This window comes from Pelophylax lessonae (genome assembly GCF_965119305.1).
Source record: "Pelophylax lessonae genome assembly, chromosome: 13".
In the NCBI taxonomy this organism is placed as follows: domain Eukaryota; kingdom Metazoa; phylum Chordata; class Amphibia; order Anura; family Ranidae; genus Pelophylax; species Pelophylax lessonae.
This window is the reverse complement of record NC_138780.1, coordinates 146,831,381-146,852,190: the sequence shown is the minus strand read 5'-3', so window position 1 is coordinate 146,852,190 and position 20,810 is coordinate 146,831,381. Positions and strand designations below refer to the sequence as shown.

Sequence of the window (20,810 nt, the reverse complement as noted above, 5' to 3'; positions counted from 1 at the left end):
ATGACAACAGCTTGGCTTTGTAGTAATAGAGTCGGGGTACTTAACTGGCCTGCCTGAAGTCCAGACCTTTTACCATATGACAAAGATGACCCAGGACTGTTGACCAGTTAGAATCCTAGATTAGGTAAGAATGGGACAACATTCATCTCCCAAAACTCCAGCAACTGGTCTCTGCACTTCCCAGACAGAGTGTTGTTGAAAGAACAGGGGATTCTGCGCAGTGGTAAACATGGCCCTGTCCTAACGTTTATGAGACATGTTGCTGCCATCTTTTTATCCCTTATGCAAAATTAAACTTTAAATGACAGTTTTACGTTATGAGACCTTCCTCTTTTTGTCCCCCCCCTTCAAACCACTATCTGAGGAAGAAGGATTGTGGGGTCCTATTTGTAATGACACTACCCAGGGGAACATTCCTCTAAAATCACAGCTGAACGCATTAGAGATAGATGGTCATACATTGCGGTGAGTGCACATCTATGTCGGACACCTTGAGCACAGATGAAGTCGAGCACTGGAATATTGTCCACAGAGCACAAGCATTTTATTACAGGACCTGTATATGAATTGAAATAATGGGATTTATGTACTTACCGTCAAATCTATTTCTCCGAGTTCTTCGACGGACACAGGGCTCCATAAATCATAACTACTGGGTTATATTGCATCCTCCAGGAGTAGGACTAGGCAAAACACCTGGCTACGCCCAGGGGCGGTCCCCATCTTGGTAAATATCCCTCCTCTCTGCTCTAGGTAATCAGTTTAGTAGCAAGCAGTATTAGAAGTATCAGAACTCCATAGAGGGGTGGGTGCTGTGTCCGTCGATGTACTCAGAGAAATGGATTTTATGGTAAGTACAAAAATCCCATTTTCGCTTTCCTTCATCCGCAGACACAGCGCTCCATAAATCATAACTACTACTGGGCCGTCCAAAAGCAGTGCCAAAAGGAAAATGAGGGGTGGGAAAAATAACCCAATGCTAAACATAAGAGCCCTCAACGAAGACACAGGATTCTTAACCGGGTCACAGGAGCCCCGTCTGAAAAATAAAAGTTTTTCTTTAAACACCCCTCAAGAGGGAACAGCCCCTCTTAAACAGCAGCCTGCAAAACTTTGCGGCCAAAAGAAGCATCTGAAAATGTCACCATTTTTACCTTATAGAATTTTGTGAAGGTATGCACTGACGACCAAGTGGCCGCCTTGCAAACTTGCGATATTGATGCCTGATGACGGAAGGCCCAAGAAGCACTCAGCGCCTGAGTAGAATGTGTCGTCACAGGGAAAGGTGGAACCTGACTTTTTATGGAATAGGCCTGAGTCATGGTCGGTCTGATCCATCTGAAGATAGTAGCCGAAGAAGCTTCCAGCCCTTTTCTTGGTCCGTCTGTAACCACAAAAAGCGAGTCTGACCTCCGAAAGGACTTAGTAGCTGCCAGATACACCTGAATCGTACAAACCACATGCAAGGTATGTAAGGCAAATTCCTTGGGATGAGCCAGCTTGGGACACAAGGAAGGCAACCCAATATCCTCATTCAAATGGAAGTCGGAGACAACTTTGGGCAGGAATGATGGACAGGGACAAAAGAACCACTTTATCCCTACAGACAATTTAATAGGGACTGCAACAGGATAATGCCGCCAATTCTGATACCCTGCGGGCCGAGGTATTAGCCACCGAGAATGTCACCTTATGGGATAACGTAGGCAAGGGAATTTCCCGAATATTCTCAAATGGAGGTTTCTGGAGAACCCGAAAGTACTACATTGAAATCCCATGGCGGCAAAAGAGACCGTACAGGTGGAGCCACATGTCGAACCCCCTGAATGAAGGCGCGAACTAAAGAGTGTGTGGCTAGGGGTCGCTGAAAGAAGATGGCCAGGGCAGACACCTGGCCCTTGATGGTACTCAAGGCCAACTTCTGATCAATGCCCTGTTGAAGAAAGGTTAAGATCCAAGCCACAGGAAAGGATCGAGGATGAGCGCCAATCGACTCACACCAAGGTATGTCCACTTTCCACTTACGATGGTACATCTTGCTGGAAGACGACTTCCTCGCCTTGACCATAGTGGGGATCACTGATCAAGACAGACCTCTATCCCTCAGTACCTGGCTTTCAATGGCAAAATAAAACCAGGGACTGTAAAGCACGATGGTAGATCAGCCCCTCAGACAACTGGTCTTCTCTGAGAGGAAGCCCCCAAGGGACGTTTATGGCCACCAGACTGGAAGATCCTCGCCCTTAATTCTTCACAGGAATTGTGGAAGTAGCCTGAGCCAAGGATGATACTGGCCTTACCGTGGCCCTTGGATGCCTGATACCTCTGGCCGAGGAACCTGTGATCTTGCCATGAACCTCAGTATCCTCCTGTAGAGCCGAACCTGTTAAAGGAGCTGCATGTAGGACTGTGCAAACAGAACTGTCTTGAAGGTGGATACCACCAGATTCAGAACCTGTATGCCAAATGGGAGAGAGAACTATCTGTGTGACAGCAGCCGGTGAATCACGGCCTGTGGTTCTTGAAGTTTGTCCAGAGGAAGGACCACCCTGGTCAGAATAAGAATCAGACCTAGGTAAATCAATTCCCTGAAAGGGTATAGGGGGGACCTTAGGTAGTTTGGACATCACCTGAACCTTTGCAGGAATTAAATCCGCATAAGGAGACTAAGGACCTAAAAAACCTGAAAAGGACAAGCTTTGTCCCTCTTTCTAGGTACCCCCAAAATAATCATTTTGTGGATCCCCTTAATGCTCTTGAAGGAGGTCCACGAAACCAAAAACCAGCGAAGATGTCCCCTCACCTCAATAATGGGTGAGGGAAGACCTTCATGCTGAAGTGATCTTGTCTGCGGGTCCAGAGAAACTAGCTCTAGGCTTATCAGATCAAGGATGCTTGGAACCTCCTGGGGAAGATTTGAAAGATCTATTTCCCTTAGTCTCCGTGCCAGAAGCACATAAGAATTTTCTATGTGCTGAGGAGGGGGGTCCCCATCTGCGATGAGGCTCCTTCCCTTTCCTAGATTATGGCAGGAAGGTACTGTTCCCCCCGTGATACACTTAATGATGTCATCCAGGGTAGCCCCAAACAGGCGATCGCCTTGAAAGGGCAGATCAATGAGAGCTTTCTTAGAGGCTTAGTATGCTGAACAATTCTTAAGCCACAGCACGCACCTAATCACCACAGCTGAAACAAAGTTTTGACAGCACAGGAGCTGTATCCAAAGCTGCATCCTAAATAAACTGCAGCCCATGGACCAACTGGTCCGCTAAATCAATATAAGCAGTGGAGACCTGCTCACCCCCCAGGCCCTGGTACAAAAGTTTGGCCCATTCAGTTAGGGTCTGAGACACCAAGGCTGAGGCAGAGACTGGCCGCAATGTCGAACCAGCCATAGTAAACATGCTGCCTGCCACAGCCTCTGCTTTCCTGTCAGCCAGCGCCTTAACCTCCCTGGTGGTATTCCCGAGTGTGGCTCGGGGTGGAATTTTAGTGCCATTAGCGGTAACCCCGAGCCACACTCTGGGTACTGCCAGAGAGCACTGCTGGATCCTGGTAGAGGTTACTTACCTTGTCCCCGGGATCCCGCGATGTGTCACTGCAGTATACAGCGGCCGGATCTTCCGCCTGATGCTGTGAGCCCTGGCTTCCGTCTCCTGCGACGGGACGCTCGCAGGGGGGTGTAACCGGTGGCAAATTTGAAAAATAAAACACACTGATATATTGTAATCCTATTGGATTACATTACAAAATAAACAAACATTAGTTTGCCCCCCCCCCCCCCCCAGTGCCCTTTCCTGCACTTTAAATATATATATATATATATATATATATATATATATATATATATATATATATATACACACACACACACACACACATGCGTAAGTAGTTGGTTTGGGCTGCTCGTCCTTAAGAATTACTAGCAAAATAATGGTACCGCTTTTAGCACCTAAAATCGGAAATAATCATACCGCCAGGGAGGTTAAAGGACAGAGATCATTTTACTGGGATCATGGTAGCTTTGTTCAACCTGGAAAGTCCACCACTGGTGGACTAGTCCCAATTTTTTTTAAAAGTTACTACTCAAAAGGATAACGTATAGCAAAACATTTGGGGACCACAAAGGGTAGTTTTGGTTGTTCCCACTCCTTAAAGGAAAACTGGTAAAAAAAAAAGGCACATAAGGAAACACCTTTGGAGTGCGAGGTGACTTATGCGTACCAAACAACACAGCCACGTCCGTGGCTACATCAGCCGCATTTTTAAAGTCTCACCCACTGCAGTGATGAGTGTGTCTACCAGTGCTTTTTAATTCGCTGCTGTGACCATGGAGGAATTATCCTTACTATCCGATGGATAGTCCACGGCGGCATCAGACTAAGAATCAGAGACAGACTGAGCAGGGAAAGGTGGGGGATGCTTCCTCCTGGGCCTTTGCCCACATGCCACTTCCACCCGGGACACTAAGGACTGCAGGGCCACCATTAGTGCAATCATGGGAAGATGAGGTTCCGAGGGACCTGCCATCTCTATGAGGAGGTCAGTGGGGGAGAGGTGACCCTGAGGCTCCATAAGGAAAGGAAGACCTTGCAGTACAAAAACGATCTTTTGGCACCACTAAAGGATCCCCCCGAGGCTCAAGGTACCTATCAGCGAGAGAGAGAGATAACAGGGACCCCCAAGGACTCACCCTACCGATCAGAGAAGCACCAAGAATTCGGACCCAGCATTACCATGGACACCATCCCCGTTCACATATCCTGGGCACAGTAAGAGGAATCTGAGGAAGAGGAAGAGCTTCGGCATCCCCACGAGGCTTCGGTCGTCTCCAGCATCTCCCGAACTAAGGGAAATTGGCCCCCGTGACATTATCGGGCTGTACAAACATAGCTGCCAGCTGGAGACCAGCCAGACTAATGGAAAATGGTCCCCATGACTCCACTGCGCACTCTGCACCGGTCTCTGCACTGGGATCCCCCTGCACTATACCCACACTGTAAACAGTGGCACATGCACCTAGGGGTCTCCTACGCTAGGACCCCCACCAGACTCCAGGTCCAGACAGGGGGGAAAGGAAGTAGGGGAAGCCCAGCTCCTTGAGTGATATTTAAGGATGGGAGGAGGGAACCTGCAGGCAGGTCCAACCGTCCCTGGAGGTTACCTGCGTCCACCCCAAAAGAAACAGCAAAAGGGGAGAGGGGGGACTGCACTTACCCTTCCATGGTGCGGGTAACGTTTCAGACAGAATCCTTGCCACCAAAGTAGGAGAGGTGTCGTCCAAGGTACCGCTGCAACTCAGACCCAAGCCCGGTCTTATGCAACCCTGCAAGCCGTTTAACTTGCGGACCAGCCTCTGTCCGTGAGGCTATGTCACGGCCGGTCTGCACGCGGTCACTGGCTGGGCTGGGGGGACCACTGGATCTAGATTATCCAGCCCGCTGGATCCCAGAGATCCCAGCCGGGAGCCTAGGTCCTGACTAGACAGATTAAAACTGATTACTTAGAGCAGAGAGAGGGGTTATATACCAAACTGGGGATGGCCCATGAGCGTAGCCAGGTGTTTTTTGTTCTGCCTAGTCCTACTCCTGGAGGAGGCAATATAACCCAGTAGTTATGATTTATGGAGCCCTGTGTCCGTTGATGAACGAAAGAGAAAAACCAATTATGAAGTAAATGTGATGCACTATTTTGATATTGTCCATAATTTTAATACTAAACACGGTGTATTTTTCGTATTATGTTGCTGCCATCGATTTCAAAATGATCCTACTTTTTTTTTCTTAAGATGGTACATTTTCTCAGTTTAAAGTGATTGTAAAGCCTCATTTAAAAAAACCTAAACAAACATGGTATACTTACCTGCTCTGTGCAGTGGTATTGCAAAGGGTAGCCCGGATCCTCCTCTTTCCGTGTCCCTCTTTGGCTCTCTTGGCCCCTCCCTCCTGTTGAGTGCCCCCAGAGCAAGCAGCTTGCTGTGGGTGCACCCGAGCCAAGTCACAGCTCCCTGTGTCCATTCAGACACTGAGCCAGGACCCACCCCGCCCCCTCTCTCTCCTGATTGGCTGAATGGAGAATGAGAAGGGGAGTCCCAGGCAGCTTAGGCACTCCTGCAACATCACTGTATAAAGACGGGCTCAGCTAAGTATTAGGGGGGATGAGGGCAGCTGTTGCACACAGGTTTTTTTTATCTTAATGCATAGAGTGTATTAAGTCTATGTTTCCACTATTGCGACCCCAAAGTCGCCTGATTTAGAGTGCGAATTTGAGGGCAGCTTTGATCCAACTTTACACTCTCTTGATCAAAGTTGCATCAAAGTAGTGCAGGCACCTTTTCAAAGCCGCTGATTTTCAAAGTCACATAGATTGGAATGACTGTGACTTGTCATGCGACTTTATGTGTCCAAAGTCGCACTAGTGGAAATGTAGACTTGGGGTCCTTTCACACGAACGATCCGATGTGCCTGTCAGTTTTTAGGCGGATCTGATCGGATCCTCCATGCATCCCTATGGGGCAGCGGATGTCAGTGGAGACATGTCCGCTGACACCCGCTGCCATCCGCATCCGATCCTGTCCGTGAAATCCGGATGGATGGAAACCCTATTTTCCATACGTCCAGGCGATCGGATGGGATCGGATGAGAGCGGACAGGCAGTCCGCTCTCATCCGATTCACCCATAGAGAGCAGCGGGGCTCCGACAACTCCCTCACCGCACACAGAGCGGAGAGGGAGCCGTCACCTGCCTGCTCAGTGGGGATCGGCGCATCGATCCCCCGCTGAGCGGCACGGAGTCTGCTGACGGAGGCGGACCGTGTGAAAGGAGCCGTATATAAAAATCTTCTGCCCTTAACAATCCCTTTAAACATTTGATACGTTTTCTATTTTCTATTGTGAATAATATGGGTTTAAAAGATGTGCAAATAATTGCATTCCATTTTAGATTTTACACAGCGCCCCAACTTTTTTGGTACTGGGGTTGTGAGGCCTGCTTTAGTTCCAGTGTCAAAACTCTAAAACTTTGGACCATCCCAGGATATCAGATATCAGCAACAGGTGACAACTACAGTGTTGGACAACCAATTATTCTAAAGTCTCTTACCTTCTGTGAAGCTCCCTATGAGGGTGATGGCAATGAATACTTTGCCTTCAGGTTCCAAATCAATCTGCAAAAATAAACAAACAATGTTGATATACACTACTGTAATGCTAATTGCTTGTCTGCTTACATTTCATACAAACATCTTTATGAGCTTTCCCCGTGTCACCTTCCTAGATTACAGGAGTCTTCTTCTATAGATTATAACACACACAATAACTTCAAAAAGTTTGCAGTTTTAGTGATACCTCTGAATCGAGCCAACTTAAATGCATTATAAACTTTTTTCAACCTGCACCATGTGTTTTCACCTGCAAAAAAAAACACTGGGCAGAAAAAAAGACCATCTCTTTTACAAGTGTTTGGTATTATGTTTTCAGCGTGTAAAACGCACTTCTATGTTAGCCTATATGTGTCCATTCACACAAAGGCGCTTACAGGGGAAAGTTAACAGGCTAAGAAAAACCATCACCATCTCGTTCAGAAAAGGAGCGTTTGGGTAAAAAAATAAATAAACTCAACGCACAAAAAACCCGCATGAGCGCACATTAACATTAGACATGTTTAGGCACATTCAAACATTAGTGCATTCGAATGGCCAGAATAATTATCCAATAAAATACATTAAACACCAAACTTGTATAAACGAGTGTACAAAACACAGTGTTTACCACATTTTTTTGGGGTGTTTTTATTCCTGCCAGAAGAAAAGGCATTTACAGTAGCTGAGAAAATGCTCAGTGTACATGAGGCCTCAGAGGTGCATTGATCATGTAGTTTTATGGTGTCATTTGTTGCCTTGTACACAGCCTATAGTAGAGTAAATCTTCACATTCTGGGGTCAAAAGTCTCAAACATGAGGCATGCAGCATGGCACTGCAATGATGTAATGCATGACCTCTGTCTGCAGTCTGAGAACTAACACTTCCTGTGAAGAAACTATATATCCCATAATCCCACTGTGTCTCAGTCTAGCACTGGTACAGGTGCAAAAATCAGATCTAACACAGCTACAAGCAGACAGGGCATGCACACTATGTTGGGGATGTGTTTATATTACATAAGCACTCTCTATGTGACCCAGAACAAGACGTTGCCTGTCCTTGGATATAAGCTAGGTGAATTAATACATGAACATAGGGGAATCAATCAGCCATGACACTACAAACTGCAGCCACTGTGAGCCCATCAGTACAAGGTAAGGCAAACCAAACAGCACATTTGCCCCATTGGGGAGATTTTTCTGTCCCAAAGTCACAAAAGAAAGTGAGAGGAAATCCCTGGTTGTCCCCATAGCTGGTGACCTCAATAATGTTCTGGTGTCAGCCCAAAAGTTAGTATTCACTTTCACATTTGTGACAAAAGTAAACAGGATAGATAGAGACTGAATCTCCCTAATGGAGACACAGAAGAAATAAAAACCTGTGAGGGGTTCTAATCCCTCTTCATTCTATCCAAAACCAAAAAGAAAAAAAAAATTCTTTTAGTTTATACTTGGGTTGTAAACTTCTGAAATGAAAAGCGAACACTTTAATAAAGCATATCCTTCTATAGTGTGTACTAGCCTCAATCCAAAGCACCTAGTGTGATTTCTGTCTGCTGTGTCATTCCTCTGCTATCTGCACAGGTAATGCCGAGACCACATAATCCCCGGGGATTACTTTGGATGTAGAGGAGAGATTATATTCAATGAATTGTATAAAGTTGAAGAAGGGATCTAGGACACCCTGTAAGCTTGTATATGTAATAACGTAAATTAAACAACACACTTTATATGTTAAAGCGTTTGTTACCCCAACACTTCATATTCCTGATATGTGGCTGCTATACCATATACTTGTATGAGAAAGTCTCCTTTTCTCTTTGTATTGCTTCCTATGTGTGAAATCCCTGGTGATCCTGCCAGTCCCTCTGCTTTCCTATTAAAAACTGACCACACTAAGCAGGAGAGCACAGTGTGGTCAGTTCTCTAGCTGTGCTAGGAACTGAGCCTGCTCTCCTCCAATGATCAGGCTTGTTCTGACACGCCCCGCTACACAGCCATTCATTGGCAAGCTCAGTGTGTTGCTGCTTCTCCTCCCCCCAGCTCTTATGCAGCTGAGAACAGAGGGAATGTGATCACCAAAAAAAAGAGGGAAAAGGTATTCATAGCGTATTTTTTATATCTATACAAAAATGTTTTACCTTTCTTTTTTATTTTAAACTGAATGAGTTGTTTTACATGTAGCAGTACTCCCATGGGAGCCACTGAGTGTGGGTTCCCCTGGGTTACTATTAGCAACAGTAGGACATTTAAGCATGTTTCCAAGTGTGATTACCTCAGACAAGAACCAGTCAATTTTCTTTGGTTTTTAGGGTTTATTGAGAACTTGGATAGGAGAAGGGATGAGTGGGATACTCCAACAACTAAACTATACACAAAATAGGCAGGGACTATACAGAATTGCTGACTGACGCTGGTTAGCGCTGACTGACGCTGAGTAACGCTGACTGACGCTGGTCACGGCTAGGCCGCTTACTTTAGCTTCACCTTTGACTGTGAAAAGTCCTTTAAGCTCCCTAAGGTACTCATTCCGGAGGTAGCTGACTTGTAGTGCAGACGGCACTGATGAGACACTACAGGGCCCTTCCTAGCACCCTCTTTACTCCCTATTGTTCAGGGCTTCGCAACTTGGCACCCCCTTTACTGCAACATCCCGGGTTAGCTGGCTCTATGATCCCCTTAAACTCTCTGGAGTGGTCCCCTCTCTTAGGCAGACCCCTGGGCAGGTCATGAGTACTCACAACACTGTTTTTCCAGAAGAATCCAGCCCAGCAGCTCCACTTGGTCAGCACACACTGGATCCTCCATAGCACAGCTCATCCCCTGGTCCCTAGGCCGACTGCCTGGACCACCTTCTTCATTTCAGCAGGAGGAGAGACAGCCGTCACCCTCCTCCTGGGACCTGGCTTCCCGCCCAAAGACACCCTGTCACATGCTCCCCTCCTATATATGTGCAATCCCAGGATGCATTGCAGGAATGCCCTCCCACTGGAACTGACATAAAACAGAGTGTGTCACTGGCTAGGTTTCCTCCACTGTCCAATGAGCTCCCTCATTGGCTGCATTACCTCAGACCCAGTGAATCACACCAGAAAACATGTGACAGGCTAACTAACAGATCAGACCCTCCTGATAAGCAGAACAGGGCCATAACTATGTTTTACCCAGCACCTACCTAGGGGGGTGCTGCATACAAGGTGATCGTTTACAATCACTCTAAATCAGTGGCTAGAACATTACAACATTCTACTACACAACAACTTCCAACAACCTGTTCTGTACACTTGTTATCAGTTTGAACGGTGTATGCCAACAAAACATGGCCAACACACGGGAGTATGAAATATGTGACTGCATAGCAGAGGTATGTTCAGGGTGTGCCTGGAAATGAGAAATACATTAGAACTTTTCTTAACCACTTAACGACCGGCGCACGACGATCTACGTCGGCACTCAGCCCCGGCCAGGCAAACTGACGTAGGCCTACGTCAGCACTTTTTGCCGGCCCTGTGCGCGCTCCCGCGCCCCGCCGCCGCCGCCGATGACTCGATTGGGTTCAGAACCGATCAGTCATCAGGTCCAGGCCAATCATTTTTGGTCTGGACCTGTTGATCGGTCCTGCCCAATCAGATCATCCTCTAAGCCTGTGAAATGTAAACACAGGCTTAGAGGAGATGTGCCCTCCCCCCACAACGGTCTTTTTGGATCCAGCGTGAGAGGAGAGCACATCTTACTGTGAGTATTGCACCAAGCACACCCACACACAGTTAGATAGGCACATTTCACCCCCGATCGCCCCCCCAATTAACCCCTACAGCACCTGACACAACACACACTATATACAGCATATAGTATATACCTATATACCTGTATAAGTGTGATTTGTGAACAGGTGTAGCCCTTGCGACCCCCCCTTTTCCACTCAAATTACCCCCCACCCCCCCCTAATAAAGATTTAACCCACTGATCCCCCCTGAACCCCCCCTGATCACCGCCGTTAACCCCTACACCCTCTGTCACATCAGCACTAATACAAACGCAATATACGGTGTTATTGTATTTTTGTATTAGTGTCATTGTGATCAGAATTAGCGCAGGCGACTAAGTTTCTGTCCCAAGAAGGTTTAGGGTCCCCGCCACCCGACCAATAAAGATTTAAGCCCCTGACCCCCCCCTGATCACCCCTACACCCCCTGCCATAACACACACCGTATACAGTATATAGCATTTTGCTATATACCCGTATAAGTGTGATTTGTGGTCAGGTCTAGCGCTTGCGACCCCCCCTTTTCCACTTGAATTACCCGCCACCCCCCCCTAATAAAGATTTGAGCCCCTGATCCCCCCTGATCCCCTCCTGATCACCGCTAGTTAACCCCTACACCCTCTGTCAAATCAGCACTAATACAAACGTAATATACTGTGTTTTTGTATTTTTGTATTAGTGTGATTGTGATCAGAATTAGCGCAGGCGACTAAGTTTGTGTCCCAAGCAGGTTTAGGGTCCCCCCCACCCGCCCAATAAAGATTTAATCCCCTGATCCCCCCCTGATCACCCCTACACCCCCTGCCACAACGCACACTGTATACAGTATATAGCATTTTCTATATACCCGTATAAGTGTGACTTGTGACCAGGTTTAGCGCTTGCCACCGTTCCTTTTATCCTTAGGATACCCGCCAGCCCCTTCCAATAAAGATTTAAACCCCTGATCCCCCCCTGATCACATCCCGTTAACCCCTACACCCTCTGTCACATTAGCACTAATACACACATAATATACTGTTTTTACTGTATTTTGTATTGGTGTCATTGTGACTTGAGGTTGTGCTAGCTAGCTAGTTTCTTTCCCAAAGGAGGTTTAGGGTCCCCGCCACCCCCCCCCCCCAGATCCCCAGCGCATAGTTTAGAAATAACCCCTTGATTGCCACACACACACGCACGCACGCACATACACTTCCATTTCTAGTATAGTGTTTGAACAGATCAATATCTGATCTGATCAGAACTATACTAGCGCCCCCATAGTTTAGGGTTCCCAAAACGCAGTGTTTGCACGATCAGCACTGATTCCTGCCAGCACCTGCGTTTAACCCTTTCACCCAGGTAAGTGTAGTAATCAACAGATTACTGTCACTTACAAAAAAACACAAGACACAAAACCGCTGTGTTAGCAGAGTCAGGCCTGATCCCTGCTAGCATTAGCAGTTTTTTTGGTAGCGCTTGAAATAATCTTCGACAACCAGGTGCTTTTATTACCTGTGAGTCGCATCACTGTACGGGTAAATTTAGTTACCAAAATGTCTAAACGTTCGTACAGTGATGAAGCTATTTACAGTATAATGACCATGTCAGGTGAGAGCGATGGGGAAGCCTCACCGGCAGAATCAGGGTCAGTATACGAACCAAATGACAGCAGCGGCTCCCTGACAGATAGCTCCGACGACAGATGGGTCCCTGTTAGACCCAGGCGTACCCGACCCCATTCTGGTGTTGTTGAGATGCAGGAATCGCAGGGTGCTCGTATGGAGCAGAGTGTGGGTACTAGTGCCGCTCATCCTTCTGGCGACCTGGCAAGCGCCAGCGGCCTAGTACACCCTGGACCTAGTACAACCAGCACTGCAGTAAGACCTGGTGACGTGGCGAGTCCCCTAAGTGCAGTTGAAGCTGGTGCGGTGGCTAGCACAAGTAGTGGCCCGCAGCCACCGCGTATTCGAAGACAGGCCCGTAGAGCCCATAGTGCCCTCCCTGATGCGCTGGCATTTCCTAATTGGCAACCCACTGATACTACAGCGCCAGTACTTCCCCCATTCACCGCCCAACCTGGAATCCACGTGGAGACAGCTGGTTTTACGCCCCTGAACTTTTTTGAGCTGTTCTTCACGGAAGATCTTTTCAGATCTATTGTGGATCAATCAAATTTATATGCTCAACAATTTATCGCCGCCAACCCAAATTCGCCCCTTGCCAGACAATTCGGCTGGAAACCTTTAACGGTTTCCGAATTTAAGATCTTTCTGGGCCTTTCCCTCCACATGGGCATAACTAAACAGAGTGAATTGCGGCTATATTGGTCCACTAGCCCACTTCACCATATGCGCATGTACTCTGCCTCCATGTCCAGGGCGAGATATGAGCAAATTCTGCGATTTATGCATTTCAGCGACAATGAAATCTGTCGTCCTCGGGGAGACCCTGCATACGATCGGCTCCACAAAATTCGGCCCCTCATAGACCACTTCAATCAGCGGTTTGCAGCCTTGTTTACCCCCGAACAAGTTGTCTGCGTTGACGAGTCCCTGATTAAATTTACTGGCCGCCTTGCTATGAAACAGTACCTCCCCAGCAAGCGTGCCAGATACGGGGTCAAACTGTATAAATTGTGTGACAGGGCCACAGGCTATACAGTTAGTTTCCGGGTCTATGAGGGAAAGATAGCTGTGTGGAGCCCCCCAACTGCCCAGACTACATAGGGAGCAGCGGTAAGATCGTTTGGGACTTGGTGTCACCCTTATCCGGAAAGGGGTACCATTTGTACGTGGACAACTTTTATACAAGCGTGCCACTATTTAGTCACCTGCTCGAATTACAAATTGGCGCATGTGGCACCGTGCGACCTAATCGCCGGGGCTTCCCCCAACGGCTTGTAGATTCCCGTCTTAGTCGGGGGGCGAGAGCCTGCTTGAAAACGGACAAATTGCTTGCGGTGAAGTGGAAGGATACACGGGATGTTTATGTTCTGTCCTCCCTTCACGCAGACACGACAATCCAAATCACTACGGCAACTGGCGTTGTGGAGAAACCCCTCTGTGTCCACGAATATAACCTTAACATGGGAGGGGTGGACCTTAACGACCAGATTTTGGCGCCGTATTTAGTTGCCCGTAAAGCCAGACGCTGGTACAAAAAAGTGTCTGTTTATTTATTCCAATTGGCGATGCTGAACGCCTTTGTCCTATACAAGGCGTCAGGACGAACTGGATCTTTCCGGGAATTCCAGGAAGAGATCATCCTTGCCTACCTGTACCCAGGAGGCATGCCTGCCCAACTTCCCCTTCCAGATGCAGTGAGCCGGCTGCATGAGAGGCATTTTCCTTATGCCCTCCCGAGTACCCCTACCCAAAGATGGCCCCAAAGAAGATGTCGTGTCTGTCGCAGGCGCGGATTTAGGCGTGACACCCGTTATTATTGTCCCAAATGTCCTGACCAACCTGGTCTCTGCATCGGGGAATGTTTTGAGCGCTACCATACACTAGTGGAGTATTAGTGTAGGGTACAGCACGACACAGTGTAGGGCACACAAACACAGGGTCTCGAAGGATGTTGGATGTCCATCGACATTTTGAGAGACCCAAGCTGGAAGAGAAGATCGCAGAAGATCGCAGTCCCAAATCAAGACATGAAGAAACAGTTAGAAAGAAAAATAAAAGGATCCAAAAACTGTTGTTGTGTCAGTCATTTTATATGTCCTTATACTCTTCTTACTGTACATTTAAATGTCCTTTGTTTGTTTTTTCATTCTTTTGTGACCTGTTTCTCCTGCAGGTACTCGTCGGCTACCACGCATTGATTTTATATATTCTGACACAAACAGCGTTTGCGCTCAGCATATATGGATACCTTTGCTGATAGCAGCTGTGGTGATTTTCTGATTTCAGCACTGCAGTTAAAATCCTATTTTGGTATACGTGGATAGTGCCGTGTATACCCATCATTAAATTCAGTGGGTGGTTGTTTGGGCGGTTAATGATGAGTAATACTACGCATTATTCCTGTGCTGATTTCTGATAGGTTCTCTCTTTTTCCGTTCAGCCCACAGGCTGCATGAAAAAAAAAAAAAAACCTATATGCCAAACAAGGACTAGCAATGTACTGGTACGTTGCTGGACTTTGAGTGGTTATACCAGGATGATGCCTGCAGATTTAGGCATCATCTTGGTATCGTTTTTTACAGCCAGCGGTCGGCTTACATGTAAAAGCAATCCTAGCAGGTAATTGGCCGCTAGACTGCTTTTACATGCAGTGGGAGGGGCCTCCCCCCCCCCCCACCGCCGCCTTCTGCAGCCTTCCGTGGTTTTTCTCGGGCTCTCCTGTCCCACCGGTTAACCCGAGAGTGCAGCCGGTGGTTCAGTTATCTAACCAAGATTAGAATGGCTCCAATCATCTCTATGGCCTAAGATGCCGGAGGCTACGAGCATTTCATGACTTCTTTTTCGCCAGAAATAAACAGGGCCATTGGGAAATTGGGAAAGTATTTTATCACACCAATTTTGGCGTGGTCAGAAGCATTAAGGTCAGAGGAGAGATCTAGAGTATAAAAGACCCCAATTTTTAAAAAAAAGAGTACCTGTCACTACCGATTGCTATCATAGGGGATATCTAAATTCACTGTGATAGCAATAAAAATGATTTAAAAAAAAAAAAAATTAAAGGAAAGGTGTCAAAATAACATAAAAGAGCAAAAAAAAAAAAAAAAATCGAGCTCCGCCCCCTTTCCCCCGTGCTTGCGCGCAATGGCACACGCAAGCGTTGGTCTAGTGTCATATGTAAACCGCAATTTCAGCATGCATGTGAGGTATCGCCGCGATCGCCAGATCGAGTGCAGTAATTCTTGCAGTAGACCTCCTCTGTAAGTCTAAAGTGGTAACCTGTAGAGACTTTTAAAGGTTTTTAAAAATGTACGTACGTTTTTGCCGCTGCGCAGGTGTGCACAATTTTTAAAGCATGTCATGTCAGGTGTCTATGAACTCGGCATAAGATCATCTTTTAAATTTTACCAAACAAATTGGAATTATATAGTGTATTTTTGCAATAAATTTAAAAAAAATTTATTTTTTTCGCAAAAATTGCGTTTGGAAAATCTGTGCGCAAATAACGTGTGACAAAAAAAAATTGCAACATCCACCATTTTATTCTATAGGGCCTCTGCTTTAAAGAAATATATAATGTTTGGGGGTTCAAAGTAATTTTCTAGTAAAAAAAAAATATTTTTTCATGTAAACAAAAAGGCACAGAAAAGGCTTGGTTTTCAAGTGGTTAGAAGAGTGGGTGATGTGTGGCTAAGATTGAGCGTAAAATGCCGGGACTGTTCAAACACCCCCCAAATGACCCCTTTTTGAAAAGTAGACACCCAAAGCTATTTACTGAGAGGCATGGTGAGTCCATGGAATATTTTATATTTTGCTACAAGTGTCGGGAAAATTATTATTTCTTTTTTTTTTTGTTGTTTTTTTACAGAAAGTTGTCACTAAATGATATATTGCTCACACATGCCATGTGTATATGTGAAATGACACCCCAAAATACATTCTGCTGCTTATCCTGAGTACAGGGATACCCCATGTGTGAAACTTTTTTGCAGTCTAGCCGAGTACAGGTCCCCGAAATCCAGTCCCCACTTTCAGGCTTTCCAAAGGCGTAAATTGTTGATTTCACTCCTGACTACCTATCACAGTTTCGGAGGCCCTAAAATTCCAAGATAGCACAAAACCCCCCCAAATGACCCCATTTTGGAAAGTAGACACCCCAAGCTGTTTGCTGAGAGGCATGGTGAGTCCATGGAATATTTTATATTTTGCCACAAGTTCCGGGAAATATATATATATATATATTTTTTTTTTTACACAAAGCTGTCAGTAAATGATATATTGCTCACACATGCCATGGGTATATGTGAAATGACACCCCAAAATACATTCTGCTGCTTCTCCTGAGTACAGGGATACCCCATGTGTGAGACTTTTTTGCAGTCTAGCCGAGTACAGGACCCCGAAAACCAATCCCCACTTTCAGACTTTCCAAGGGCGTAAATTGTTGATTTCACTCCTGACTACCTATCACAGTTTCGGAGGCCCTAAAATTCTAAGATAGCACAAAACCCCCCCCAAATGACCCCATTTTGGAAAGTAGACACCCCAAGCTGTTTGCTGAGAGGCATGGTGAGTCCATGGAATATTTTATATTTTACCACAAGTTCCGGGAAATATATATATATATATATATATATATATATATATTTTTTTTTTACACAAAGCTGTCAGTAAATGATATATTGCTCACACATGCCACGGATATATGTGAAATGACACCGCAAAATACATTCTGCTGCTTCTCCTGAGTACAGGGATACCCCATGTGTGAGACTTTTTTGCAGTCTAGCCGAGTACAGGACCCCGAAAACCAACCTCCACTTTCAGGCTTTCCAAGGGCGTAAATTGTTGATTTCACTCCTGACTACCTATCACAGTTTCGGAGGCCCTAAAATTCCAAGATAGCACAAAACCCCCCCAAATGACCCCATTTTGGAAAGTAGACACCCTGAGCTATTTGCAGAGAGGCATGTTGAGTGTTTTGCAGATCTCACTTTTTGTCACAAAGTTTTGGAAATTGAAAAAAGAGGAAAAAAAATGCATTTTCCTGTTTTTTCTTCATTTTCCAAAAAAAATGAGAGCTGCAAAATACTCACCATGCCTCTCAGCAAATAGATTGGAGTGTCTACTTTGCAAAATGGGGTCATTTGGGGGGGTTTTGTGCCATCTTGGCCTTTTATGGACTTCAAAAGTGTGATAGGTAGTAAGGAGTGAGATCAACAATTTACGCCCTTAGAAAGCCAGAAGGTGCAGATTGGTTTTCCGGGTCCTGTACGCGGCTAGACTGCAAAAAAGTCTCACACATGGGGTATCCTTGTACTCAGGAGAAGCAGCAGAATGTATTTTGGGGTGTCATTTCACATATACCCATGGCATGTGTGAGCAATATATCATTTACTGACAACTTTGTGTAAAAAAAATATATATATATATATATATATATATATATATATATATATATATATATATATTTCCCGGAACTTGTGGCAAAATATAAAATATTCCATGGACTCACCATGCCTCTCAGCAAATAGCTTGGGGTGTCTACTTTGCAAAATGGGGTCATTTGGGGGGGTTTTGTGCTATTTTGGAATTTTAGGGCCTCCGAAACTGCGACAGGTAGTGCAGAGGTGACATGAACAATTTACGCCATTAGAAAACCTGAGAGTGTTGATTGGTTTTCGCGGTCCTGTACACAGCTAGGCTCCCAAAAAGTCTCACACATGGGGCATCCCCATACTCAGGAGAAGTGGCAGAATGTATTTTGGGGTGTCATTCCACATATACCCATGTCATGTGTGAGAAATTTATCTTTTAGTGACAACGTTGTGTAAAAAAAAAAAAATTAAAAAAAAAAATTGTAATTTTCCCGAAACTTGTGGCAAAATATAAAATATTCCATGGACTCACCATGCCTCTCAGCAAACAGCTTGGGGTGTCTATTTTCCAAAATGGGGTCATTTGGGGGGGTTTTGTGGTATCTTGACATTTCAGGGCCTCCAAAACCGTTATAGGTAGTGAGAAAATGCAATGAAAAATGTACGCCCTTTGAAATTCTGATGGTGGTGATTTGTTTTCCGGCTCCCGTACACAGCTACGCTCCCAAAAAGTCTCACATATGTGGTATCCCTGTACTCAGGAGAAGCAGCAGAATATATTTTGGGGTGTAATTACACATATACCCATGGCATGTGTGAGCAATATATCATTTCAATGACAACTTTGTGTAAAAAAAAAAAAAAAAAATTATTTTTGTCATTTTTCAAACACCTGTGACAAAAAAATAAAATATTCAATGAGCTCAACATGCCCCTCAGAACATTCCTTAGGATGTCTACTTTCCAAAAAGTGGTAGTTTGGGGGGGTTTTGTACTGCCCCGCCATTTTAGCACTTCATGAAATGAGATAGGCAGTCAGAAATTAAAGCTTCGTAAATTTCAGTATTTACACCATAGTTTGTAGACGCTATAACTTTTGCGCAAACCAATAAAAATACGCTCATTGATTTTTTTTTTGTCAAAGACATGTAGCTAAATATATTTTGGCCAAAAAAAATGACATAAATTGAGTATATTGGATATTTTTTAAAAGACAAAGTTGAAAATGTCATTTTTTTGCAAAATTTTCGCTCTTTTTTTATTAATATCGCAAAAAATAAAAAGCGCAGAGGTGATCAAATACCACCAAAAGAAAGCTCTGTTTGTGGGAAAAAAAGGACGTAAATTTCGTTTAGGTACTGCATTGCATGACCGCGCAATTATCAGTTAAAGTCACGAAGTGCCAAGTTGAAAAAAGGGGTCTGGACCTTTAGCAGCCAAATCCTCCGGGGCTTAAGTGGTTAAAGATTCAACGAGGATTTATTGTTTATTGTTTTTGCACTAATATAAAATCGTCATTAGTAGACAATCCTCTGAAGTTGCAAAATCTTTTGAAACAACATCTACCATATACTGAATGCCAACAGTTCTGTAGATTTATTTCAAGCCCAACTCGGGACAAAAAAAGTTTTGCCATGCAGTGGGGTTGTGCCCACAATCCAGCAGTGGACTGGTTCTGAAGTTCTCACATCCAGAGCAGGTCTATGGGCGTAATGATGTCATTAACAGTCCACCGTACTGGACTGCTAGACTGAAGGGGGCAGGAGACACAGGGGCTGGTCTTGTGCAGGGAGGATGGGAGGATTAGGGAAGTTCTACTCCAATCCCCTAGACCAGTGGTCCTCAACTCCGGTCCTCAGGGCCCACTAACAGGCCAGATTTTAAGTATTACCTTGGGGAGATGCAGACTAGAATACTGCAATCACTGAGCAGCAAATTATATCACCTGGGATGTATTTCAGCTATCTTGCAAACCTGGCCTGTTAGTGGGCCCTGAGGACCAGGGTTGAGGACCACTGCCCTAGACCACAGGAGTCAAAACAAGGCCGTGAACCAAATCCGGCCCGCCAGGCCATTCTCTGTGGCCCTCACAACTCTCCTGCAGCTGCAGCACCCTGTTTGTCTCAGCAGTCGGCAGCAGAAAGGAGGCAGGAACTTCTCCACCAGATTATGTACTGTCAAGTGCTTCTGCCGAGAGGCTCCTCTCTACCCCCACTAATTTCAGCAGCCAGCAGCAGAGAGGAGGACAGAACTCCCCCTACAAATCCATCTCTCTGTGTAGCCACAGCATCCCTCGTCTCCACCTGCCATGGTCTCAGCATTCAGCTGACCCCAGCCATCCTCTGGTCCTCCTGCACTTTCTGCTGTTAGGCTTCCAAGAACCCCCCCCCCCCCGCTTCTTACCGGCAGCTGCACAAGGTAAAGATGATGGACGGTGATGTAAGGGAGGGTGGGGAACTCTTGACTTCTGATGGTGGGGGGCTCTTGACATCTGATGTAAAGAGGATGTGGGGTGCTCTAGACATCTAGTCTTACAGATGCAACCAGCCCTTTGAGGTCAACCATAATGCTGATGCGGCCTGAGATGAAATTGAGTTTGACACCGCTGCCCTAGCCCATGGGTTCTCAAACTCTTGAAGAGCAAGGGCCATTTAAGTTATTTGGTAACCTGTTGTGGGCCATAATAAAGTGAAATGGTTACAATTGTAGATTTTTTTTAATTTTGAGTAGCATAATGAACATTTTCCTCCTGCAGCCGCTGAATGCTGGCAGGTGGGAGAGGAGGAGAAGCCGGCTTTCAGCAGTTGCAAGAGGAAAATGGATAGGATTGGTTCCTGTATATGCCGCCTCCACAACCCCTCCTGTCCAATTGTAAAGCAGAATGTGACAGGGAGGCCACACTAGCCACCTTGAGCATGGGG

The 20,810-nt window shown here is 45.8% G+C and overlaps 1 protein-coding gene across 1 annotated transcript in view; it reads right to left on the bottom strand.

The window, feature by feature from the left end:
• The window catches only part of PRKCH (protein kinase C eta), a 327,473-nt gene that overhangs the window by 177,548 nt on the left and 129,115 nt on the right, over positions 1-20,810 (bottom strand). Inside the window, exon 2 of the mRNA XM_082242620.1 lies at positions 7,102-7,165. Within this exon, the coding sequence (XP_082098746.1) occupies positions 7,102-7,165 (64 nt within the window). The remainder of the gene's footprint in view (positions 1-7,101; positions 7,166-20,810) is intronic.